The sequence below is a fragment of the Columba livia genome, chromosome 8 (genome assembly GCF_036013475.1).
Source record: "Columba livia isolate bColLiv1 breed racing homer chromosome 8, bColLiv1.pat.W.v2, whole genome shotgun sequence".
In the NCBI taxonomy this organism is placed as follows: Eukaryota; Metazoa; Chordata; class Aves; order Columbiformes; family Columbidae; genus Columba; species Columba livia.
The window spans coordinates 24,993,529-25,019,886 of NC_088609.1; the positions used below are offsets into that span (position 1 = coordinate 24,993,529).

At 35.4% G+C, this 26,358-nt stretch overlaps 1 protein-coding gene across 8 annotated transcripts in view; it reads left to right on the plus strand.

The window, feature by feature from the left end:
- HFM1 (helicase for meiosis 1) overlaps positions 1 to 23,440 on the plus strand; it is a 44,064-nt gene extending 20,624 nt beyond the window's left edge. For 2 of the 8 annotated variants that reach the window (XM_065072612.1, XM_065072615.1), the window contains 21 exons: positions 780 to 827; positions 2,794 to 2,874; positions 3,489 to 3,580; positions 4,348 to 4,454; positions 4,542 to 4,589; positions 4,789 to 4,886; positions 4,972 to 5,103; positions 7,784 to 7,869; positions 8,816 to 8,899; positions 9,931 to 10,088; positions 10,802 to 10,905; positions 12,442 to 12,597; positions 13,021 to 13,116; positions 13,509 to 13,627; positions 16,276 to 16,358; positions 16,541 to 16,650; positions 17,264 to 17,362; positions 17,806 to 17,866; positions 18,132 to 18,237; positions 18,636 to 18,793; positions 19,075 to 23,438. In XM_065072612.1, coding sequence (XP_064928684.1) covers positions 780 to 827; positions 2,794 to 2,874; positions 3,489 to 3,580; positions 4,348 to 4,454; positions 4,542 to 4,589; positions 4,789 to 4,886; positions 4,972 to 5,103; positions 7,784 to 7,869; positions 8,816 to 8,899; positions 9,931 to 10,088; positions 10,802 to 10,905; positions 12,442 to 12,597; positions 13,021 to 13,116; positions 13,509 to 13,627; positions 16,276 to 16,358; positions 16,541 to 16,650; positions 17,264 to 17,362; positions 17,806 to 17,866; positions 18,132 to 18,237; positions 18,636 to 18,793; positions 19,075 to 19,141 — 2,093 coding nt within the window. In that variant the 3' untranslated portion in view covers positions 19,142 to 23,438. Of the gene's footprint in view, positions 1 to 779; positions 828 to 2,793; positions 2,875 to 3,488; positions 3,581 to 4,347; positions 4,455 to 4,541; positions 4,590 to 4,788; positions 4,887 to 4,971; positions 5,104 to 7,783; positions 7,870 to 8,815; positions 8,900 to 9,930; positions 10,089 to 10,801; positions 10,906 to 12,441; positions 12,598 to 13,020; positions 13,117 to 13,508; positions 13,628 to 16,275; positions 16,359 to 16,540; positions 16,651 to 17,263; positions 17,363 to 17,805; positions 17,867 to 18,131; positions 18,238 to 18,635; positions 18,794 to 19,074 lie in introns of those variants that run through there. The other 6 variants (XR_010474368.1, XM_065072613.1, XM_065072616.1 and 3 more) reach the window with 6 other exon arrangements.
- Positions 23,441 to 26,358: the final 2,918 nt, after the last annotated feature.

Here is a 26,358-nt window from a genome sequence, read left to right on the forward strand (position 1 = left end):
GGAACAACAGTTTCAGTTTAATTTAATTTAATACAAGTAGTAGGAGTTTCAGCATGGTATAACATTTAAAAACTGTGAAGATGCCATTTACAGCTTCAGCACAATCTACTTGATCTTAATATACTGGACCATGTAGTAATGCAGTGTCAAGCCATAAGGTACTTTTCAGCACTGAATCTGTAATCTGCTGCTAAGAAAGAAAAAATGCCTAATATTTCATAGTTATTCTAAAACAACATTTCAGTAATCTTAATGTTGGTGTTTTCAATTTGTCTTGACCAGAACAGCCTCTCAGACCCAGCCCTGATCACATCTTCGTTTCTGGTCACTTGCTCTACACCTGATCATGGAGTCATTGGGCATTTGCTGGAGACAGTTTTTTTTAAGGATTTATAGATGGGACAGGAGCATAGACCATTTAGTACTTGAATGCATGTTACAATTTAGGTGGCCTCCTGTATTTTAAAATAGGAAAACTCTACACGTGAATTTGTTCTCTGACATTTCTGCAACTTTTAGGACTCTGATATTTTACATAGGGGAATATCTGCAGCTCTTAACTTTGCACATCTGTTCTAACAGCCACTTATTGATACTTACATAGGTACACCATGTAAGGCTTTTGACTTGTTCCCAGTATAATAAATATTTACAATTTTTTCACTTTAGTGTATTGGTCTGGCTTACCAAAATCAGCAAATCAGTTTTGATGGGTAATGATATTGAGGAGGAAGTATGTAATTGTATTAGGTTAAAAAGCGTTTTGTCTTTTCATGAAGGTTTTTCATCTGGCTTGGATAAAACTGGAATTGAAGCAAAATTACAAGGTAAGTGGCTTTTAAACTTTTTTCAGTAAATGGCCACATGTTAGGGCAGGTTGATCCAGGTTTTTATACATCTCCATTAATTTCAATATATCCATTACAGAACAAATGTAATTTACTATGTTGTACTATTTATTTTATTTATGTTTCAATTACTTTTAAAACACTACCTGTACATTTTGACTGGTGAAAAAGTTTTTCTTGTATGGAGGAAAAAAATTAAATGCCTTTACCCACATCATCTCCATATACATTCTCAGATATATGGAGCAGAGCACTTTAATTTTGATTGCTTGTAATTCTTCCTATTTTTTCTTGATTGATCTCATCTCTGTTACTATAGTTTCAAAAAAGCCCTTTTCAGAAATTGTCATCTTCCCTCCATCATAAACTTAGCCTTGAAAACAAAGGATGCAAAATGTAAACATCTCCATGTAAAATGTAAACATCTTGTTCAGAAACAGTTTAAAATTGTGTGATTATAGCATGCTAGGCAGCAGCAATAGAGAGTAGGTGGACAGAGAGAGCATGTTATTTTTATGATAGATATTTTTGCACTGGTCACTCAAAAATGCAAAAATAATGTGAAAAGGGAATTTCAGAGAACTCCAGAGTGTGGCAGATCATGTCCAGTGATGGTCTCAGTGAATCTGAGGATAGGAACAAATTTTAAATTCTATATTTTTTTACAGGTAAGTCACAGTACTCATATTGTATAGGTTTACTATTCAGACATCTGGATTGCTGTCATCTGAGAACTCTGCTCTCTGACCAATACTTGGAATCCACTTACACATTTATTAAATTTTACAGAATTGTGTAGAAAAATTTGTGATTGATGTTGGGCTTGGTGGGACTATGTCGAGACTGTTTATTGTGTAAGGGTTTCAAGGAGCCGTCTCCAGCAATACACTTTGTATATACACTACTGCTTAAAGTCTTCAAATGTGAGAGACTTTGACTGTGATTTGCAGATAGGAAAAAAAGCCATAGTTATCAGTAAAAGTTACATAATTCATATGATCGTTCAGCTGTTTTCTACCTTTTGGTGTCTTTTAGATCAGGACATTTCCATTTTTGGCATGTAGGTTGAAAGGAATGAAGCATGTTACCACCTAAGTAAGCCTTTATGGGAAAAGGTGTGGTTTGAAATCACCTCTACAGATAGTGCTAGAGTAGAAGGTTTCACTTATAAATGCTTTTTAGGTGCGGATTATATTTCCTTGAAGTGCTCTGATCTTAAAAACAACCTCTTTGTAAAGTTCTTACAGACACTAGCCCCTTTTCCCTGTACACATGAAATGTTTTGTAGGTATGTGGATAGTTATGTTTTCATACATTTCATGTGCAATGTGAGTTATTTCTGGTTGCTATGGGAACTATAACTTAACTGGACTTTGTATGAATGTAATTTTTGCCTTTTAATTTCCTTGGTTTTGAAAGAGATAAAACCAAAATACTTTTGTCACCCTCATGCAGACATCTGACTAAATAGGTTTAGTGAAGTAAATACAAATGTACCTGATAGAGCATGAAAATTTCTGATGAAGGATTCATAAGTACCTGTGGATATTTAAGATTTTAACCATTTGATTGTTAACAGTGTAGTGGAAATGTTTTTTATAAATACTATGGGCTCTCTGGTCTGTCACTCAGAATTGAATATGGCAGCCTACGTTCTGTGCATCTCTTAGTTTCTTTTAATAGTTTCTTTTATTTTGCTACTTTTGCTTCACTGAAAAAGAGTTGGGTTGTTCTGTATCAAATATCTTTTGAGTGAGGTTTCTCCAGGCAGAAGTTAACCACCAACTTTAGTAGAAGCAGGATCCTATTCTAAAACATTTACTTGAGTTCAGTGGAGCTACTTGGGTATACATTCATTGGAAGTTGATTATGACATTTCTGGTTTGTAAATAGATAAGTTTTTCTGCACGTGCTAAAAATACATATATTTTCACATTGCTTACAGAACTGTGTTTGAAGAACTTAAATGATTTATCATCTTTTGATTTGATCAGGATGGATGAAGCAAATAATTTCAAACCAACGGGTAACAATTTTTTAAAATACACTAATTTTCAGAAGTGATGTCGAGATAGTAGTAAACTAGAAAGAGTAGTTGTGGCCTATTAGTAGGTGTACACAGATGGAGTAGAGAGTAGAAGCTGGGAGACTGACTAGAATATATGAACAAGTTTCTTTAACAAATCATGGAAGTTCATTCTCTTAATGTTGAACCATGAATAGGTCTTCTCTTGTTGCTGGAAATTCTATTGCAGATTAGGAGAAAATTACAGAGCATTATCACAGGATAATTGGATGTGACACAGTACAATGAAGAACAGGTCTTCTCAATACCTGCTCTCCTTTACAATCCTCTAGTAGAGATGGTTGGCTTCTCAGCATCTATGGTTCACAGTCTGGTATATTAGTATGAATTCATCTCCATTGGAGAAAACTGTAACTGGCACATGTTTCTTTCTGCCACCCTGTGATGGGGTCAGTAATATCCATTGGACAGCTGGGGACAATAACATACTGGTTTATTGGTGGTGAACCTCAGAGAGCCCTGTAATAAGGAAATTAATTCAATTCTGTGACTTTTAAAATTCTCTAAAAAATACTTGGTATGTTTACTTTTTAAGGTATATTCTTCTTTTACAGAGACTGGAAGATTAATGGCTTGGTATTATATTGCGTTCGATACAGTGAAACAATTTTCCACAATTAAGGGAACAGAGACTTTAAAGGAATTGGTAATTTAACTTCTTAAAGAAAATTTACATATGTTCAATTGATTTTAAACAGAGTCAAAGATAAGAAGCAGAAGTTTTTATTCCTTTTAAAGAGCTCAGGCGTTATTTTAAAGAATACATCTCAATAAATTGCATATGGAGTCTTTTTGAGGCTTTGTACTCAGATCTTCCGATATCCAAATCTATCTCCCCTCACTAACCTTGCTTATGAAGATATGAAGCTGCTGAAGCTTTTCTGTTTATGTTTTCTGTTGTACTAGTTACTTTTTTTTGCAAAAAAAACAGCTGCATGGACAGCAGATTTTACTCTTAAAGGAATGTTATTGTCTTTCTGGTTTAAGTCATTTTCCTCTGTCAGATAACAGGCTATTATTGCTACTGTTAAGTCACAAAAGACATTTTGTTTTCATGCAAATACTATAGTAGAACAAACTGGCCATGAAAAAATGGAATGCCTGTTCTCCTATCTTTGTTACTAAACTATGAAGAAAGTAAAGTGAAATATGTAACAGATAGCAAAAACTGTTTATATTTGCCTTGTATGGCATAAAGTGTTAGCAGTGTGGTTGATTTGGGATAATTTCAAGCAGAACAGTAATCTGAAAACTGAAAGAAAAATCTTCCCCCTTTGTTACATAGAAGTCTTTATAGGAAGATGTAAGAAAGTTGCTATTAGAAAGAATGATGCTCTTTTCAAACTTTTTTTTAAATGTTGGAAGAAGTGGTAGAAAACATGGCAAAGAAAATTAAAAGTTAAATTGTTACAGATTACCATGATCTCCAATTGCACAGAATTTCTGGATGTCAAGTTAAGAACAAATGAAAAGAAAATACTGAACACTTTGAATAAAGACAAGGACAAAATAACGATCAGGTAGAAAAAAATACATTGAAAAAGGAAAGTATCTCTTTATCAATAAATAAAATGAATAACAGGAAATATGTATATTTTCATGTATAGGTTTCCAATGGAGGGGAAGATAAAAACAAGAGAAATGAAAATAAACTGGTAAATATTATATTGTGTTGTTACTTTTTATTGAAAAACTTTCATTTTATGGCTGTTGAAGTCCCTCCTAAAATTTCTATCATTTTATAGAGAACCAGGTCTTGCATTTCGTTGTTTCTATTCTGAATTTTCCAGTAGAGACTTGTATGTTGTTACACTTTGCTTACAGTGTGGCTTATATACCAAATTTTTTTTCCAGTCTTATTCAGGCTCAGCTAGGATGCATTCCTATTCAAGACTTTACTTTGACACAAGATACTGGCAGAATATTTAGAAATGGCTTAAGAGTTACTAGATGTATGGTAAAATTTAATCATTTTTTGTACATATAATAATAAACCACATTTTCTTCGATTAATACAGGTCAATCTTATTTTTACAGGGTTATCTGACTTTCTGGCATCATGTAAGAACAACTTTACTGCTTTATTAAACTCTTTGATGTTAGCAAAGTGTTTCAGGTGCAAACTTTGGGAAAATTCACTTCATGTATCTAAACAATTGGAAAAAATTGGTAGGTACTAGTCAGAAATTATAAAGGTGTAATCTGATAGAGAATCAAAACTCATAATTAGCCTGCTAATTTCTGGGGTGTCTTCTTATGCAATTATATGAATCTCCTAATTATTCATTTCCCACAATTGTGTAGCACAGTTGCCAGAATAGTCTGTTATGATAAAAGTAAATGTAATCTGTTTCATAATTTTCTTCAGGCTTTCAAAGTGATTCAGAGTTGTTCTTTTTTCTTCATGTTCATCTCAGTATCTTTGGCATATTCCGCATTTGTGTGGTCGCTTATCTCTGACTAGGCTATGCCTTCCTTTCCAAACACTTGTCACTGTAGATCCTGTTACTTATATGTGTGAAAGCCCTTTAATTTGCATCGACATGGATAGGAATAATGAAATAGAAATAAATTTTTTGTTCATGATGTTCTTACACAGGAGAATCACGTGTTTCTAGTAATCCTTCCAGTCGCTGTATCCTGTTACTAGATGAACTTCTGGTTGGAAGTACAGACTTGTCATAATTATTTGAAAAGAAATTCAGAAATTTTGCAGTAATACTATAGCTTTCTGCTCTCATGTCTGCTCTTATCATACCTTCATGCTTTCAGAAATCACTTCTCTGTATTTCTTCTTTCTTTAAAGACACGTCTACTCTGTACAGAACAATATAGTACAGAGATCTGCAAGCTGGAGAACAGCTAAGCCAGAAGATCCATATGGTACAGTATGTTACAACCTTGCCAGCTCAGTGCAGAAGCTGTGTTGCTTCATTCATGTGGATTTAAAACAAGGGACAGGGCTTGTCAGCTTGTGCGCAGCACAGTGCAGCGTGGTGGGAACTCATTTCCACTACTGCATCCGTGCCAATGTCATCTGAGGTCATCTGAGAAGTCTGCCTCATGTTCAGAATTTCTCCTATGCTGTCATTGCTCTTGCAGCATATATTAAAAAGAGTTGCTAACTTTCAAAGTACCATTTGTTCTGCTCACAGGCTTCTTTTGAACCATCTGCTGACAGTTCACTCTCTTTTCCTGAATCAAATATTTAATTGATGCCTATATTACAATGTCTGATTCTTGACTTCTGTCATGCTATGGCTACTAAGCCTGTTCTGTGTGTTTGTGAAGTGAATTGTTTGAGCTCACAGAAATGTACTGATACCATGTAACATATTCAGAAATTCCTGATTTTTAAACTCTTAGTATGTTATTTTTTAATCTTAAAAAAAAAACCTTAGTAGTCAGTATTTATTTTATAAGAGTGACTGTCCTTTAACTGATATTTGGTCTTACTGAGACTGAGGATTCAATTGAATTCTTACTGCTCTTCTAGAACTACCTTAATTTGTTACTTTTGTCCAATGATGATGCTTCCTCTTGTTGCTGTATGATATGTTTGATTTGTGTTTGCTTGTTCTGAGAGATAGGATAATGATCAGTTGCTGTACTGGATTTTATCATCTTTACTACTTGTTCAGTTTAATTTCTACCTCTGTTGGTTGTTTTTTTTTCTTGCTCAGAAATAGATGAAGACAGAGAAAGAGTCTTATTTATGTCTCGTATTTTCTTGACTGGTAGAAACCCTTCTGCCATTATAGAAATTATGACAAAAGAACTAGTCTTCAGGTTCACTTATAAAGAAACAAGGCAACAGTTCTAACTGAAGCAGCAGCAGAAGTAGTAAGTGAGAGTCTTCAGACTCTTTGCAGAGCTTCTGCAAAGGAGAGGGGAGATGATAGAAGATGCTTTCCTTAAGTCAGACCCAAAAGTTATTCAAATGTACATAAAAGGACAAAGAGACTTCTGTTTCTCTAAATCATTGAAGTCTTGGGTTGAAGCGAGTCTTTTCTTATAAGATTGCTGTAATATCTGCCAAGAAGCAACCTCAAGTCTCTTGTGAGGTTTCCTACTTAATTTACAGATCTCTTCTACCATTTCTACAGACTTAGGTATGAAGAATCCACACAGTCATTCTAAGTATTTGGTACTATCTTTTATCTTGAATTATTGCAGTTATTGTAGTAGGCCGTAGGTCCAGGTAAGGGAAATGCCTTTTCATATGCTGTGATGACTCTAAATCTCACTGCAAGTTTGAAAGAACAGGGTATCATAAAGAGGAATAACGTTATATGTGGAATTCTCTGCTAGTCTGCTTTTGTGGCAGATATGCCATGGGAATTTTTTGTTCTAAATCTGCAAGGACTCCTAGAAGATTATAGTAAGATTTTTTTTGAGTGAATTTTTTGTTAGCTTGCTCAAAAACATTGAAATCCTTATGATTTTAACATAGTTAAATAATTCCTTGGATAAGGAAAAAAAGTCTGAGACAAAGAATGATGTGACATGCTTTTTTTCTTTATATATAGGGAGAAGTGTTTCTTGACTCTTGTAGAAAGTGATCTGAAGTCTGTTTCATTCTAGAAAACGTAACTAAAAATTGACAGTATTGAAATACTGAATGTTTTCATGTTTGATTTGTGTTGCATTTCTTTTCCTCTCTACTAATGGATATGAGCAATACTAAAATTTTGAATCAACTGAAAAGAAATCTAGTGATTTGTTGAGTGAAAAGCTGAGAAAACATACTATAAAATGGTTTCTGCTTTGGTTTTACCTGCGATAATGCAGTTGTTGAGAATAATTTGAGATTAGTGGTTGTCATCTAACAGCATCAAATTTTTCACAGGTGTATCACTGTCAAATGCTATGGTAAATGCTGGGCTGACGACGTTTCAAAAAATAGAAGACACAAATCCAAGGGAACTTGAATTGGTAATTTATTATTTTGTACACAGATAAGTATGATAAGGAAACTTTTGAGTATTAATACTGTTACCAGTAAAAGTGTTATGGTTAATATATATCTGCTATATGAATGTCAACAAAATTGAGTGTTTTAAGTGGTTTATTCATTTATACTACTGAATTTTTTAAAAATGTGTCTACTGCTGTTTTTTCTTGAAAATCTGTATGATGTTTTGTTCCAGCAAATGTGATGTGGATGTAGAACTCTATCATTAACATAGTTTGAAACAAAGCACAATATGCATTTCCCTTTTGGTAGTGTTAGAAAACATATAAGGGAATATATGTTTACAGTTTCTCTTAACTTATGTTAATGATGAGAATCCTGAATTTCCTTTATTGCTAGTTTTAGTTAAAGATAGTAATAGAACACATTTTTTCTGAGTAATCTATAAATCACTTCTTATTTTTGGAAAGTTTAGATTTTACCCCAGGACAAGTTCTTTAGCTCTCAGCTTCTTTTCTGAGGAAACTGGTTTTCCAGTGTTCTGGAAGATACAACAGATTTCTAAAGGAAATCGATCTTACCTGGGTTCTTCTCTTTTGGCTATAGGAATTTTATTTCTATTTTCTGCCCCCTTTTGCAGTTTTCCTGTCATTTGTTTTGTTTTGACTAAAGCTAGGACAAGATAGAAGGGTCATCTCATATAAAACCTGAGCAGTCAGGTTTTGAAGTGATTGGCTAGTTCATTGGCTCTTCACCTGAACAGAAGTGATAGCAATATGAAAAAGTATTGGAACTTTCTTTTGGTTATGTTGCTATTCTGGGCATCACTGACAGTAGATAACAAGTAGTGATAAGGGCTTTTGTTGATAGCATAGTTACTCTGGTGACTTTGATTCCTTGGGGTTACATTTCTGTTGGCATCTCTGATCAGCTGAATGTATTAGAAATGAAATTGAATCTTTGCAGATTTTAAACAGACATCCTCCTTTTGGAAACCAGATAAAAGAATCTGTTTTGCACCTTCCAAAATATGAACTTGACATTGAACAGGTAAATACTTTTTAATTTTTTTTTATGTTTGTATGCTGATATTATTAAATGAAAGAGCAGATGCTGACTTAAAGAAATTTTGAGCTTTCACTGGTAGAAGATGACACAATATCGTGGCCTTCTCCCACCTCAACATGTATAATCAAACTCTTAAATGCTGAAGGAGAGCCCTGGAATGGACATTCCCTATAATACATTGACTTCTCTCGTTAATAGTATTTTATGTTACAGATGCAAACCAGCACATTCCAGCATTATATGGGAGTCTGAGAGGTCTCTTCTATCTCGAATATAAACAAACCTTAGAGAAAGGAAAACATACATATGAAATTACTGAAGCATTAGCTCATGTTTATTTTCTACATCACACTTAGGAAAACAGAGAACCAGTAAATGATTACATTAACCTAGCTGGTGCCCTTTCAAAGGCAGGGTGCAATTCTATGTGCAATCAAGAGCTTTGAGGTTCTGACGGCATTTTGTCTTTAAACAGGTCACATAGCCACTCTACTTTTCTGAAATGCAAAATTTGAAAAATAGCCTTAAAGTGTCTCCTGAAGTTGGTACAAATGAAGACACCTTTGAAGTAAAAACTCAATAAATGTGTGAAATAGTGTCGTTATAATTATCCATTCTGTTTTAGTTTTTCATTTGACATAATACCAGACGTGTATTGCTACAGTTATTCTCAGAATAAAGATTTAACAATTATAAATATCTTCTAGAGGAATGTTGGGATACCAAAATATACCTAGTTTTCTTCTTGAGTCTGTTTGCATTGAACAGAGGAGAATTTTTCAAGGACTTAATGTAGACTGTCTTTTATTCTCAATACCTAATCAAATTTAGGATATTCAGCTATGGGCAAGTTCGTACAATATAATAGTGTATCAGAACAGCAAATAAAAATTGTGCAACAAATTGAAATTGCTTGAATCGAGCTTGTACTAAGTTAAAAATTTATGGAAGGGCATATATTTTAATTTGCATATTTTAGCAGTTATGTCTTCTTTTATATCATTTTTTCCTAGCTTCCAAAATACAGTGATACATTGGCTGAAATCTTAGTAACCATCAAATTAACAAACTATGAGCAGCTACAGACAAAGAGAACGGCGACAGACTTTCACTATGTTACATTGCTCATAGGAGATGCTGACAACCAAGTCATTTTTAATCAGAAAATTATGTATGTATGATGAGTTTTTTGCCTCACATCTTTTAAGCGTTTTGGCTTTTAATTTTTTTTGTAACTTGCAGTTTTTGCAGTACTTTCTACTGATACCAAATGGTTCAAAATGTTTCTTTATCCTTCAGCATTTTCCAGTCACTGTTGTCATTTAAAATGCTGCACAGGATTGAAAAACTCCAAAAACATGCCAGTGTGCTTGTCAGTATGGAGAGCATGTGTAGATATCTGTGCAACACTGATGTCATATTATGGAAGTCATAATAATTTCCACATAAATGTAAAACAAGTAAAATACCTATTAAAAACATATATTCTCAAGTTGTTACTTTTATTAGCTAGATTTCTGTAATTATGTCATTCTGTCAAAATGTTTTTTTCACTCAAGAGATGCAGTTAAATTCTCCAGTTGGCTAAGATATGCTTGGAGCAAATGGGAAAAGAGAAACAAATTCTTTTCCCAACTGCATGACCTTCACGTGCGTTCTGGCCGAAGTCTGGCACTTTTGGCAGAACTGAAACTGATCTGCAGGATCCTGGCTCTCTTATGGCCATGAATCATACATTGTTGCAAGGTTATTCTTAGGCCACTTATCAAGCAAAATCCAATAATTAAGACCAAATAAAGGCTCTTTGACTTGGTTACAAATGCCATAGTGTAAAGTCTTGTTTTCATTGTCCATATCTAACAAAACTTTACTGATACATTACAGGGATTCTGTTCTGCTGAAAACTGGAAATTGGATGAAGAAAATTGAAGTGAAAAGAGCTCATAAATCAGAGGACATTAGTATAAACTTAATCAGTTCTGATTATGGTAAGTTGGTTGGTGTGCTTTTAATTTAAAAACAAGTGCATAAGAATTTTGAACAAATAAATAAAACATTTTGTATCAAACAAAAAATATAATAAAATTAACTGATGTAGGAAACAAAATTATATTCCATGTTTTTTTTACTAGGTTGAGTATTATCTAATAGTCCTAATTACATATCTGTTTGTTTCATTTACTGTAATAGCATATTAATGAACTGGGAAACATCAAAACTGCTGCTAGAAAATATTATTTTGCTCTGTTAATACAGATTATGATTCTCTTTTGCCCTTCATCTTCAAGTTGAATTAACTTTAAGTAGGGGTAACCTATCAGCTTGGTAGGTTATTTATGCTGGGATGAGCTGTCTTTGTGAATGGTTAGGTTTTGCATTGTGATTAAAAAAGTATTAGATATGGATTCATCTCCACTTCAGTAGCAAGAAATCTCTACGGTGGAAAATTTTGTGCCTTAATGTGTAGATTTAAACATTGGTCCCCTCAGTGTCAATTTCCGTAGAACTGGAACTATCACAGCAGATGAGGAGAGACAGTGTTGACCTTGAAACACAGAACTTTGAAATACAATTTCAAAATGGACTGGTTGTATTAAATAAATTCTGTCATCGTGCCCCACCTGTAAACAAGATTGCTGTGTGCTAGATTAACTGAAGTATATTTGGTGCTTCTGTGGTAAACATTGAATATTGAGACTGTTACAGTAATCAAGCCTGAAATAGTCTGTATTCCTGTCGCTCAGGAAAAATGAGGGTTTTCTAACCAGAGATGAATTAAAAAATGTCCTATTCCTCCTATTCCTACTTGGCTATCTACATGTTGTACTGAGTTCAGTAAAACTCGACATAAAAGCTAATTTCTCTCAAATTGGTAACAGTGGAGTTGGACTAAAAGCAGGTGTTCCTACTCTCTGCTTATTTTAAAGTCTGCTTCTGTTTTGGACTTGAAGGATATATCTTTTTTTTTTTTTTTTTTTTTTAAAGCCTGTCTGCTCTACCAGCAATATTTGCCTAATAAAAGACAAAACTACTCTTTTTAGGAATGGTGTCTCCCATAATTTCATATGAATCTTGGTTTAATTAGAAGTAGAACCATTACTAGCACTCAACTTCAAAAGTGTCATCAACATACTCATTTTTATGCCTTTGCCAGTACAGAGTTGCTGGTACTCCTGGAACACAGACTGTAGTACACTTTTAAAGTTAAAATTGTGTTGGCAGTGCAAAGCCATAGAAAGATGTAGTTTTAAAAGAATACAGAAAAAAAATCTGTTAAAGGGACTAATTTTGTTACTCATCTAGTAACCATGTCTTTATGTCTGAAATTGTTTGGGTTTTTTAATCTGAATCATAAAGAATCCGTTCATATAATAGTGTGCTTTTAATGGTACGTTATTTTAGCAAATGTCCAGGATCTTTTAATAACGTTTATACTTTCTTAAACTCTTTAGGAAACTGAAGGTAATCAGTAGTTTATAAACAGTTTATAGCAATTTAAAATATTTTTGTCTTTTTTTTCAAAGTTGGCTTTGATATACAGCAACTATATACAGCCTTTTACTTAACACCGAAAACAGTGGGAAGTAAGGAGTTTACACATCAAAAACTGAAAGCTGAGTCTTCACATGATGTGTGTTGTGGCTCACCACAAAGTCTGCCAGCAGCAAAAGTAGATACAGGTAAACAGTCAGATCATCTGACTAATACCAAAGTCAACAGAAAATTGAATTTTGCTTTCAGTAGAGAGCTACATCTTTATTTATCCATACTGTTTCTTTCTCAAGTATAATAAAAATACAATGCTGCTGCTTCTGCTCGTCAAGTATTACAGTGCAATTCTTTGATGAATTTGAAAGTAAGAAAAATCATGGGTGTTTGGTATCTAATACTACTGTTAGAATTTGGGAATGTGGTAGTGCCTCTGTTTTTCAGTAGCACTGATTTATTTCCAATTACATTGTTTGAGCAGCACAAAGTTTTCTTAAAGGCAACAAAACTCTAGTGACCCAGATTACTTTCAGCCCATCCTTCACTGCATGAAATACTCACTCAAAAGTACACATGAAATAAAAAATGATCATTTCTGTATTATATTTATCTAGGAGGCAGATCTAAACAAGAGACTATTTACAAGAAATATGGAAACAGGGAATGCAACCATCGCTGTAAAAATAAAGATGCGTGTGGACATGACTGCTGTGAGTTTTCTTAAATCTACTATTTCTGTTACTTCCAGACAAATATAATTTAGAGTGGCTCTCACTTATACCAATAGCTATGTTAACAGAAGCAATGTAAGCCAGAGAGGCTTGAGTTGTTGCTATGATGCAGTCATAAAATCAGTAATAAAAAGATTTGTTAATAACACTTGTATAGGAACTACAATGATTAATATTTTTCAGAACATCTAGCATGTGATTCAAGAGCAATGTTAAGCTTATTAGATTTCATATAAATATTGGTGTGTTACATCTTTTAGCATCTTTTAATAGAAGATACTAAGCGTAGTGGCAAAGTTTCCATTGATCTGGAAAGAATTAGGTTTTATCTAAACTAATCTGAAAATTACTTTTATTCCTTTTTTTTTCAGGTAAAACTGGAGTACCTCCAAAGTCTGAGATAAATGGAGATTCAAAGTTTTCTTTGTACCTAGCTGATTTAAGGAGCAGAAACTCAATTTCATCTGTACCCCCAGTAAAACGTTTAAAGGTTCATTTGAATACAGTCTGCCATTGAATAGATTTATTTTTATCTGTTGTGTGTCGGTATATATTGTATGAAGAGATAATTTTATAACTAAATATGAACATTCTATTTCATCTTTTCTGGGTGGAATGCAAAAAGCTAAGAAGTACAAAGGTACCAAAGGTCCAGGAATCTTTGAGAGGTTCTGCTGCTGTTTGGAATGCTTCCAGTGATCCATTTCTGTGCATGTTCTCTGTGTTCTTAGTTTTATGGCATTTGGTGAGTGAGGTACAGACACATTGTTGTAAGGTAATGTAGTACGACTTGGTTTTAGCAAAATATTACCTGAATGGAAAACAAGTAGTGGTATTTATCAGAGTAATGCTACTAAGAGATCTTTCTGCATTGACAGATAGATCCACTAGTTCATAAGAAAACCAAGCATGGTAGTTTTTAACCTCTGAAAGATTTCATGGCCTACACTTTATCCCTTCGAATGTAGTACTAAACTAGTTCTTTCTGCAGCAAGAATAGCATTTGAAATATTGGAGTGGTTTATTTCCTCTTTGCAGTTTTGTTTGCTTGTTTGTTTGCAATAGAGAATCAAGGACAACAGGAAGAGCTTTTTCCAATACGTGGCAGATAAAACTAACACCAGAGGCAATGTAGGCCCACTGATGAATGAGGTGGGTGCCCTGGTGGCAGAAGATACAGAGAAGGCAGAGTTACTGAACACCTTCTTTGTCTCTGTCTACTCTGCCGGAGGCTGTCCTGAGGAGCCCTGTACCTCTGAGGCCCCAGAGGAAGGCAGGACAATGGAGGAGTTTGCCTCAGTTGATGAGGACTGGGTTAGGGAGCAGTTAGGCAATCTAGACATCCATAAATCCATGGGTCCGGATGGGATGCACCCGCGGGTGCTGAGGGGGCTGGCTGAGGTCATTGCTGGACCACTCTCCATCATCTTTGCCAAGTCTTGGGAAACGCGAGAGGTGCCTGAGGACTGGAGGAAAGCAAATGTCACTCCAGTCTTCAAAAAGGGCAGGAAGGATGACCCGGGTGACTATAGACCAGTCAGCCTCACCTCCATCCCTGGGAAAGTGATGGAGCGACTTATCCTTGGTGCCATCTCAAGGCATATCAGGGATAAGAGGGTCATTAGGCGCAGTCAGCATGGCTTCACCAAGGGGAAGTCGTGCTTGACCAACCTCATTGACTTTTATGAGGACATAACAAGATGGATGGATGATGGCAAAGCGGTGGACATGATCTACCTTGACTTGAGTAAGGCATTTGACACAGTCTCCCACAGCATCCTTACAGCTAAACTGAGGGAGTGCGGTCTGGATGACCAGATAGTGAGGTGGACTGTGAACTGGCTGAAGGGAAGAAGCCAGAGAGTCGTGGTCAGTGGGGTGGAGTCTAGTTGGAGGCCTTTATCTAGTGGAGTTCCTCAAGGGTCAGTACTGGGGCCTATATTATTCAATATATTCATCAATGATTTGGACAAGGGACTAGAGTGCACCGTCAGGAAGTTTGCTGATCACACTAAGCTGGGAGGAGTGGCTGACACGCCAGAAGGCTGTGCTGCCATCCAGCGAGACTTGGACAGGCTGGAGAGCTGGGCAGGGAAAAATTAAATGAAAGATAACAAGGGAAAGTGTAGAGTCCTGCATCTGGGCAGGAACAACCCCAGGTTCCAGTATAAGTTGGGGAATGACCTATTAGAGAGCAGTGTAGGGGAGAGGGACCTGGGGGTCTTGGTAGACAGCAGGATGACCATGAGCCAGCACTGTGCCCTTGTGGCCAGGAAGGCCAATGGCATCCTGGGGTGTATTAGAAGGGGGGTGGTCAGTAGGTCGAGAGAGGTTCTCCTTCCTCTCTACTCTGCCCTGGTGAGACCACATCTGGAATATTGTGTCAGTTCTGGGCCCCTCAGTTCAAGAAGGACAGGGAACTACTGGAGAGAGTCCAGCGCAGGGCAACAAAGATGATGAAGGGAGTGGAGCATCTCCCGTGTGAGGAAAGGCTGAGGGAGCTGGGGCTCTTTAGCTTGGAGAAGAGGAGACTGAGGGGTGACCTCATTAATGTTTATAAATATGTAAAGGATGAGTGTCACAAGGGTGGAGCCAGGCTCTTCTTGGTGACAACCAGTGATAGGACAAGGGGTAATGGGTTCAAACTGGAACACAAAAGGTTCCACTTAAATTTGAGAAGAAACTTCTTCTCACTAAGGGTGACAGACACTGGAACAGGCTGCCCAGGGAGTTTGTGGAGTCTCCTAGTCTGGAGACATTTAAAACCCACCTGGAAGACTTCCTGTGTAACCTCATCTAGGTGTTCCTGCTCCGGCGGGGGGATTGGGCTGGATGATCTTTCGAGGTCCCTTCCAATCCCTAACATACTGTGATTCTGTTATTCACCCTACAGGTAATGAGAGCAATAAACAGTCTGACTTTGCTGGGGTACCTGGATAACTCCACTAGAAGTGGAGTACTCCACATGTAATTCAGACCTTTTTAACTGAATGTGTTAGATAATCACAAAGATTATATATGATATATTTAAAATTATGCTAACTTGATACTGTATTAATGATGTCATTAAGAATGTTAAAAAACAATGGGGTTTAATATGTTTATGTCTTATTAGTTACAATAATCTGCTTTCTTTAGATGCAGATGTTAAATCAAGCTCCAAATGTGGATCTCAAACAATTTGGTTTTACTCCTAAACCTTCATTGCCAGCATTGCCAAGGTACTGATTAATATAAGTAAAAAAAAAAAGAAAAAAATCTGACTTATTTTAGGTGGTATGATATGTTATAACAACTAAAAATATTTTCTTAATAAAATTATTTTGCAACTTTCTGCAGGTGTTTTACTGACATGTCACTGGTTTTGTTTGTTTGTGGGGTTTTTTGTTTGTTTTTTTAATAGGTCTAGCAATAAACAGTTGTCTTCATCACCTTCAGTGGACCGGGTAGATAATGTTAATAGCTTAGGAGTATCTCAGAAACAACTGCAATCCTGGAATTATGGAAAGACTAGTAAGTATTGCTAACGTTTGAAATTATTATTTTCACTGTTTTAACTTGAATATACTGGTAAACTCAGACTTGCTGAAATCACTACAGCAACCAGTTTGAAAGTATAGGGAAATATAGTGGCCTTAACTGGCTTTCTTTCTGGTCACAGTAACAACTTCTAATGTTGATCTAAGCATCCAAATGTATTTTTAAATAAAACAGTAATGACAAAATCAAACATATGAGGCTCCAAATCTAGAAATACTTCTGGAAAGGTATGACGACTGTAATGTATTTACACTGAAGCCACTTTTATTACAAGTGGCATTTTACCCCTATGTCTATATATTTTATTCTTTTCCCCTTCTGCTGGAATAAGTTAGTGAAATATGAGCTTTTGTTGGTAGTTGACAAAATGTGACCATTTCAACAGATTGAACAACTGGTCGTAAAACATGCAACAGTTTATGTTGTACTTGTCCATTACAATTGTATTACAGCTTTCTCTTGGAAACATTCACTATTAGTGTGAGAAGCCAACAGATAATGGCATTAAAAAAAAAAAAAAGATTAAAATCTTTCCTTCATAACTGGACTGATACAGATAAAAGCAGATCTTGTCTTGTTTTTTCAGATGTGTTGGATGTGGACTTTGAACTGAGAGATGATGTTTGGGATGATATTGATGATGAGAAATTAGTATTTGCTAGCAATTTTGCCAATAGAGAATTAGGTAAGGTTATTTTAACAAAATTATTTGTTTCCTACTTACAAATGGTTTCACAGGCTGTTATTTGAGAACAATTTTTTGTTCTACCTGAAATTTTTTGATTAATTGACTTGACTACCAGGTTTCTTACTCTACCTTGAATGTCTCCTATATTAGGACAAATCTAATACAGAAGGGAGGGCTGAGAAAGTAATAATTACAATTTTTTGGCTGGCCTGCAACTGCATATTTGTTAATTGATCTGACTGCTTACCTCTGCTTATCTTTTACATTAGCCCAAAACCCATAGGAGGAATATTTCAAGTGTTAAGACATTTGGATAATTTTCAAATTATTATTATCATAATATGTAAAATGTTTACAAGGGGTTTTGGCTGTTTTGTGACTCAGTTTTTAAAACTTTCATTCTTATATGAAACATGGAAATATCTGCTTTCAAATTCCAGATAAGTGTGAACCACTTTGCCAATATCCAAGCAGCAAAGCCACAAATGACATTTCAATAGAGTAAGCATTCTATAATTAATTACAATTTTATTCAGTTAAAAATATTGTGTGTATTTCATGTGTATCTGTGTGATTAAATGTATAGAAGGTTGTTCAGTTATAAAAGTAAGTGAAATGTCATCTTACAAAATGTATGAATTGTTGAATTATTTGATTTTTTTTAAACGTAAGTATGGAGGGAAATAAATAGAAAATCCTGAACTGAAAAATAAATAATTTTGCCCTTCCGTAAATATACTTAAATTATTCAACTTGATATTTTCAGTTTATGCACATTAAAAGATGAGACCAATATTCAGAACTCAGTCGTTTCTGTGGTTAATAGCACATCAAAAGCGAATTTATCTGTACAGAGTGGAAATGCAGATACGGTGAGTAAAAATATTTTGATATCAAAGTTTCCTGTAATTAGAGAATTTATTGTGTACATATATTTACGATATCTGACTTATGAATTAGTTTGGACATACTGAATTTCTGAACCTTTTTGTGTTGTCCAAATAGACATGCATCCTATGTTAGGTGATATTCATGATACAAAGAACTAGGACTTGAATTTACTTTATATAGCAGACTTCAAAACTATTTACTCAGTTTGATTGCTGTTCTGCAAGTCATCCGGTATGTAATGATATTTATCATTTGCTTGGTCCTTGTCAAATACCATAATATCAGTATAAATATCTGTACTACATACTACAACAATCTGGCAGTCCCTCTCTTGGTTAGTTATTTTAATCGTATACAATTTTTAACATTTACATTGCAGTTCAGTTTTCAAGAAAAAAAACACTCAAATCTTTCGCAAGAGCTGAAAACTGTACAGTGTTCTTCGATCTCAAAAATAAACTCAGACTCTTCTAAATTTACTAGGAAAGAGGATTTTTTCATTTTCACGAAGGAATATGAAAAAGAAGAGGATCCCAGGTAATAAAAGGTTATGTATGTTTTTCTGTTGCCTCAGTGTTCCAGTGCTTAGTTCTTCATGGAACACAGATGTTTAGGTGATGTGTTAATTAATAACATTCATTTTTAAAAGATGAATTTTCACAATAATGGTAGTAATTAACTTTTCTTGGAAAGAAAAATTTACTTTAAAATTATGTTGCTTGTAATGGTATCTCTTGACTAAACTTTGTATAATGTTCCTAATTTCATAGGTTTTGATCTACCTAATTTAATTTTTTTGTTTACTTAATCTTCCTTAGATATCTTCCTGATGATGAAATCAGTGATGTCAAGCCCTTTCTTGGAATATTTGATGGCCTTTTGTAAAACTTATAACGAAATATATTGTAAGTGCTGGGGAAAAGAAGTTACAGTCGCTTTTACAGAGTGAAGCCTTCAAATTCAGCTAAGAGAATTTGATTTCTGTTGTATACCTATTTACTAATAGCTGGATTGCTGCATAGGCTAGATAATAGCAAAACTGATGTCTGATTTGTGGAATTCTAGGTATATTATCTTATTTTGAAAAGTACTTAAGTATTTGTCCTTGCTGTTTTCAGGATTACAAAGAAAAATATTGGAATATGTCAAAGGAGAATAGTTCTCAATCTGAAGGTACTTTTATAGAAAAATTAAAAATCACATAAGGGAAAGCAAGCTGTTTATTATGTGCCCTGCTCACAAGGACTCTTTAAATGAATGAAAGATTCTTTCTTCAGAAATTTCTCAGTGCTCGTTTGGTTTTGTCTTTCAGTTTCTGTAATGCTGAACTTTTTGTAGCAATGATTCTGTAAAATAATTAGATTTACAAGTAAAACCAGTAGAATGGTAAGTTATTTTAGACTGTATTGCTTTTTACAGTGTTATCAACTTGTTAATAAAAAATGCAACTTCCTTCAAGCAAATGTGTTTCCAGGCTCAGCAAACCAGTTGTGAAATGTCTATAAACAATGTTCTAAAGTTGTGTTTGATACCTGAGGTCATAAAATGGACATTTATGCATCATAGTACAAATAGTACATAGTACATAGTACAAATCTAGGCAACCAAGCATTTGATTTGGTTATCCTCTTGTAGCTCTAATGTTTGAACAGTAGACCAGGCAAGTTCAATAGTTAGAAAAATACATTATATTGCCTAAAATACAAGAGAATGTTAATTTTCACTGTTAATTATTCAAAATGTGTGGAATTAAAATGTTCAAATGGCCCGTGGAATCTCAGTTGTCTGTTCTTGCAACATTGTTTGTGGTGCAACCAAATGCAACCGTGTTTTGCTGCACTACCTGTTTGTATTTTTCTCAGCTAGTAACATTTTACTTGACTCCAAGGCTTCCTGACACTTTTGACTCGCTTTCTGATATAACTCTTTCTCCATACGAAATGGCATAGCAGAAGCAGCCTCGACACTCACTAATCAATATGTTTTTGACTGTGTATATTCCAGCAGGCCCAAGCTTATAACTCACTTTGCTGTACTTCAAATCTTTTGTTGCACCTGGAAGTTACTGTTAGGTGTATTTCCATTTTTCTGTGAAATACTTTGGTATTTTATATAATGTCTAGAAAGTAATTGACATTATTGCCATTTTTGCATCATTTTTTTAATTGTCTAAATATAACCACTTGGTTTTAGTTAGTTTATAGGAATAGGTTTATTTTTAGACTATTTCTTCAAAGAAGATTATCCCTGCAGGCACGTATTTTGTTTTCCTCTTAGTTTTCCTCAGTGCATGAGTTTAGTAGTTATTATTGGGTTTCTTCACAATTCAGGCCGGTTAATTTTCTATATCAATTCTTTTTCCTTTTGATTTTTAAAAGGTTTTAATTTCTAATTTGATCCATAGTCAGAACACAGGATAACAAATGCATTTCTGTACTTTCAAGGCTATTCAGAGTACTTTGCAGATGGTTTATAAGATCATTTCCTATCTCTGTTTTTCATCCTTGGAAAATTACAAAATTGCACTATTGCTGCTGACAGCATTTCACAGATTGCAGAACACAAATCTTTCAATACTGCAATGTCTTGACAGTAATATTGAACCTCTGGTGCAAAAACATTTTTCTAGTCATAAGTGCTTTATTTGACATCGTTTTGCTTCATTATTTGTATTAGCTCTATGACTTTTTAAAGTCTAAATCACTTTCAGAAAAAACAGTTTGGAAGTACTGATATGCTGAAGTGTTCTCACTCTCAGGAGAAGGAATAACTCTTTATATGGTAGCATTTGTTATTGGTTCGTTTTCCAAATCATAATAATTGAAAGATCAAAAGTGATAACCATAGTAGGTCTCTATGGCAATTAATAATTGCAGATACACAGTGACTATACTTCAAAACAAATATAAGCAGAAAGAGCAACCTGACTACAGAATTAGAAAAACCTAGTCAAATCCAAATTATTTTTAAATTAAACTTTCAGACAGAGGTAACTCAAAATTACTATGCTGCTGTGTTTAACGCAGCAGTCCTTGTCATGTACATCCTAGTCACGTCCCACTTCCATGTTGTGGTGATTTAAGAATGCAGAGGTTTACCTTCTGCCCATCACCATCTTCTGATTTCCATGGAAATGGAAACTATGGAACATAGTCAGGAACTATGGTATTTCTCTACAGATGCTTTAAATGAATGACCAGGGACCCAAAATCCCAGGTCATACCCAAAGAGGTAGGTATAGACATAGGTACAATGAGCTGTGACTTCAGTCATTTAACTGAATCACCTCAGGTGAGAAACCCACTCCTGGACTCCCTGTGTAGCCCCTAGAAAGACGCAGACGCTGTCAGATGGTTCAGACTGGGGGGGCTGGATTGCTCTCTGGTGGACCCCCCCAAATTACCTGTGATGGAAGTGACCACACGCAGTTAGCATGGGGAAGCTGGTGTGCTGTGAATTCAGAGCCAAGCTCACTGAATATTGCCTTTCTTGTGCATGAGATGCCTGAGTTCGTTTATCCACATAAGGACTCAACTTTTCTAACTTGAATCATCAATTTCTGTACAGCAAAAGGTGGCTGCACTCCACTGGTGGTGCTGCTGCAGCTTCCTTTCAGGTGCTGCCCGGATGATAAAACAGACTAATTAAATTCCACAGGGTTAACATCAGACAATTTCACTAAGCTATTATTAATAGATAAAATACAGACTAAAATGCATGAAAATATTGTTAAAGTCTGAAACAATCATTGTTTTTAATTCTGCATAGGGTTGTAACATTAGATGAGTGGCTTGAATTTGAATCATGGGATTGTGTAAGTAATTATTTGGGCATACAGCAGAATGCCAAAGACTTTGGTCTGGAGATGATTCTATAAAATTTACATTATAAAAATACTGTTTCCCGTAATGGAATAGTGAAAAAAAATTCAGTGTGACAAGAAGTCAGATTTTACTATCTTACTTGTCTGATTCTCCATAATAAAATACATGCTCATACCTGCTTTTAATTTAACTTCAACTTCCTTATACGCTTCCTTGTGCTGTCACATATATTGGTTTCAAAATATAAACTGAGGTCAGCTGTTTCTGTGCCTGAAGAAAATGCAATATGCACTCAAAATCCATGATCTTCAAAAATTGTTAGCAGAAAAATAAGTATAGTGTTTAAGCATGTTGCCAGACATGTTTGTGTATAAGGTATGTTTGTAGCATATAGAATACTGTAAATCTATTGTGTCATTTTAATTGTATGCAGCATGTCCCATGATCATTTTAATTATGTAGACTTTATTCATGTATTTGAAGACTTTAATGAGTTAAACATTACAGTAATTGTTAAAGTAATAACAGTTGTGACAAGTCAGGCTCGTTATTTGGGTATATTTTTACTCAGATACGTCTTCACAGAATAGTTACATGAGGTATAAAGATTGGTGCTATTAAAGGCAGTCAGTGTAATGATAAAGAGTGAACAAAAGCCACCATATGGAACCAATATGCACCTGAAAAATAGTTTAGTCATTTTGTAAAGCACAAATGATACCTCTCCAAGGCATTGTTATGACAGAATCAGTGGTATCCCTTCTAAAAGGAAGGGTATCTTGCATTATCTCTTTATGTCACCCCTTCTGCTTTTTATGTGGAAGCAAGAGAGCAGTATCATGTCAGTTGTTTTACTGACACAATCTTTAAATTATATCCATTAAATGAGATCCATGAATGCCTGGGTTTTCTCTAGCTCCTTTGCTTAATAAGGAAATAGAAAAGGAGGTACTAGTTGCGGTAAAATTCACTTCCTGCAGAGGACTAACACCACATTGATTTTATTGAAGGCTTACACGAGAACAAACTGAGGCACGCAGAGTGTGCTGATAGTTGGCAGTGATGAAGTTCAGCCTGACTGAAAAAAAATAATCTAGAAAAAGGGCAGTGGTGTACTGTCTGCCACTGTTGGGCTGAGATAAGGGCCACCCTGGCTGAACCATGTTTCTATATTTGTTCTTTAAACCTGTATGAGATAAAACTGTATCTGTCCAAGCCCTCAAGGAATTTCTTCCTGTGTTTAACATATGCTGCATGGAGCTAGCATGTAATGATGATACGGACTGTCCTTTTGATTGATGCTACATGGCAATTTCTACATTTTAGATAGTAGAGCATAGGGAAAAATGCAAAACATCTTGTTTTGAAGGCCGTAAGGGTATTTTGTTTACATAAATGAAACAATGTTTCTTTTGGAACTGTGAAACTTCCTATTAAAGGATGCATATAACTTTCAAAATAAAAAGGTGCTTGTAACTGTAAATGGCTATGGTATATTTGCTGCTCCCCCACACATTTAGAGGCAAAACCTATTTATGAGGCTTTATTAAGTGCGAATAATTCCCATGGCTTCAGCCCAGAAGAAACAGCTGCAGAATATAGTCTGATTTGCATATAAATGACATGATTTCTGCTCAGAAAAGGATATTGAAAAATACCTATTTCTACAGTGAGAACCTGATAGTCACACATATTAAGGTCAGCTTGTTTAACTTTTTTTAACCTGCTGCATGTTGATACCCGATCACACTTCCAGCTGGATTCAGGCTCTATCAGTTGTGCCCACTATGAAATAGCGAATTTCTTCTTTTGAGCTAATTAATTTATCATTTGTAGAAACAGGTGACAAAACATTTATCTCAACAGCTTAAGCACTTAAAAGTGCTCAGTATATTTATCAATACAAGTGGACAACTCTAAACTTGGCACTTTTCCTTATCTTCGTTACAGTGAATTTGTGATGCAAGGGAATTCCTGTTGTTTGGGTAAGACAGAAAAAGCCCTGCTAACATCGTCTAGTCACTTTCATAAATGGTAGGGTATAATTAAAACAGACACAGAGATATTACTTTTACCCTCCCAAATAGTTTCCTCAGGTTATATTTTCTAGTAAAGATAAGGTCATGCTTTTAAAATTTCTGCCTGACATAGGCCACCACTGACCAACTGAGATGCTTGGCCAAAACAAAACGCAAGTATTTGAAAGCTAAAGCTATATATGCCATTTTATCACAATTATTCCAACTCACTGCAAAATTCTCAAAAAGATTTTTATTTCAGCAGAAGGATAGCTCTAGATGATTTTAATAATGAACTCTATTAAATATAGTAGTCATCTAACTGCTGAACTTCAGCATGGCCTTGGCATTAATACTCACACAGAGCTTAGGCACCAGCAAAGCCCAGCTCTGCAGAACAGACACCCCCTGTGCCCAGGGGAGCTGGCAGAGCTCCCCACATCCCTGAGGAACACCCCTGGGAAGTCAACTCCTGTGAGAGAAACCCAGCACAGGGTTCCAGTCAAACAGCCGTTTCCCTCCCTGAAAAGCTGTGACTGCGATGGAGTGCTCATTTACTGACAGGCTCCTGCTGCATTTACATTATATCCTAACATAAAAGAAAGATGTTGCAGACTCAGGCAATAAAGAGTTTGGAAGAGACCTGTGAAACCTTGGTTTGCAAAGCCCTGACTGAGACAAATCCCATTGCCAGAAGTGATAGGTTGTCTGCTCAGAGAGATCTGCCACAGTGGCTTGTCATTAGTCTGAATGCATCTTGGAGAGGCTTGATACTGTTAAGAAAATAACTGAAGTGGTGCTGTCTAGAAGCTTGGAGATGCAGGTCAGAACTTCCTTTTTAGCAATTTCTGTCAGATTATAAAGGCTATTAATTTATCTGAATGAAAATGAGGCATTAGAGTTTATTACTAGGATTCTGATTTTTTTTCTCCCTGGTTGTGGTGTACTACTTCACCTGTTTGTAGTCCAGACTTGGTAGGTTACTGGGTGCAGGAAATAAACTTCTTTTAGCCCAGGGCTCCATTCTTGTGTCTTACTTGTTATGCCTAGAGGAGGTTTTTCTGCCTAGCTGGGAATTTCTACTCAAAGAATAGTCATCCAGCAGCTGGATCATTAACATTTTCAGCATCTCCTCAATTATATAAAGATTTTAGGCTCTGAGGTCAGTTGGGTGATTTCTAAAAATTGTACTAATAGATGTAAAAGAAGCATTCACCAAAGCATCAACACATTATCAAATAATTTTATTTCCAAAGTTTGGCAAGTAGAAGTGATTAAGAAAGTGTGTGCCATGAAACAGATTGGCTTATGTTGTGATATATCACAGAGATGCACTTCAGAGACTGGAGGCTTGCTCAGTGAGGAAAATAACCTCTATTAAGAAGATAAGAGGTACAAGTGGATCTTTCCCTCTCTCGGGTGTGATTGTCTCAGGCAACCATATTAGCAGAAGCTTAGATGCATTTTTAGCTTCTGGAACAGATTTACCAAAGTGACAGTGCATACTGAGGATGATAGTAATAAAACAGGTAGTGTGTTCTAGTAGAAAATAAAGTTGGCAGCTTGGAATGGCGAACAGCTTCAGATAAGCATGTGGTTCAGCAGAAATTAGTCTCTGTCCACAGACTTTATAGCAGCCAATCAGAGCTGCTCTTTCAGCTCAAGCAGTTAATAATATCTCAGCACAGTAGCTTAAGGGATACAATTTTCAAAATTATTGTAGTGTGGGACCGATAAATTTCAGCACAAAGAAGGCAGTATTCCATATAATTTATTTTAGATTTCCATCTAGGGTATGTTCTGACACTCCACATGAAAGTCAAATTGTCCATGTAAAATGGTTTCCAGGTGATAAGTTGACCCCTGGGGTTTTAGTAAAATAATAGATTCAGAATTCTATCTGACTCTCCAATCTATAAAAGCTAGTTATCAGCTGTTGGAAGGATTTGATAAGAAGGAAAAAAAAAAAAAAGAGCTTTTGTATAGTGACATTTTCTCATTAATGGGGACAATGTTAGAATCACAAACTCCTTCTGGATTTGGTAGTAAATACTCTGCTGACGCGTTCTGGGAGGCGGTTGTTCTGTGTGAGGAATGTATGTGTCTAATCCTCTGTGATATGCATATGGAACGAGGAATATTTCTAATAGACACCTACAGTCCTTCAAAAGAAGGGCATTTACTGTGCCACCAGCTGGCCATCATTTTAAAATGTGTTCTATCACCAGAGACTACCTCTGCACAAGTTTTGCTGGCGAAT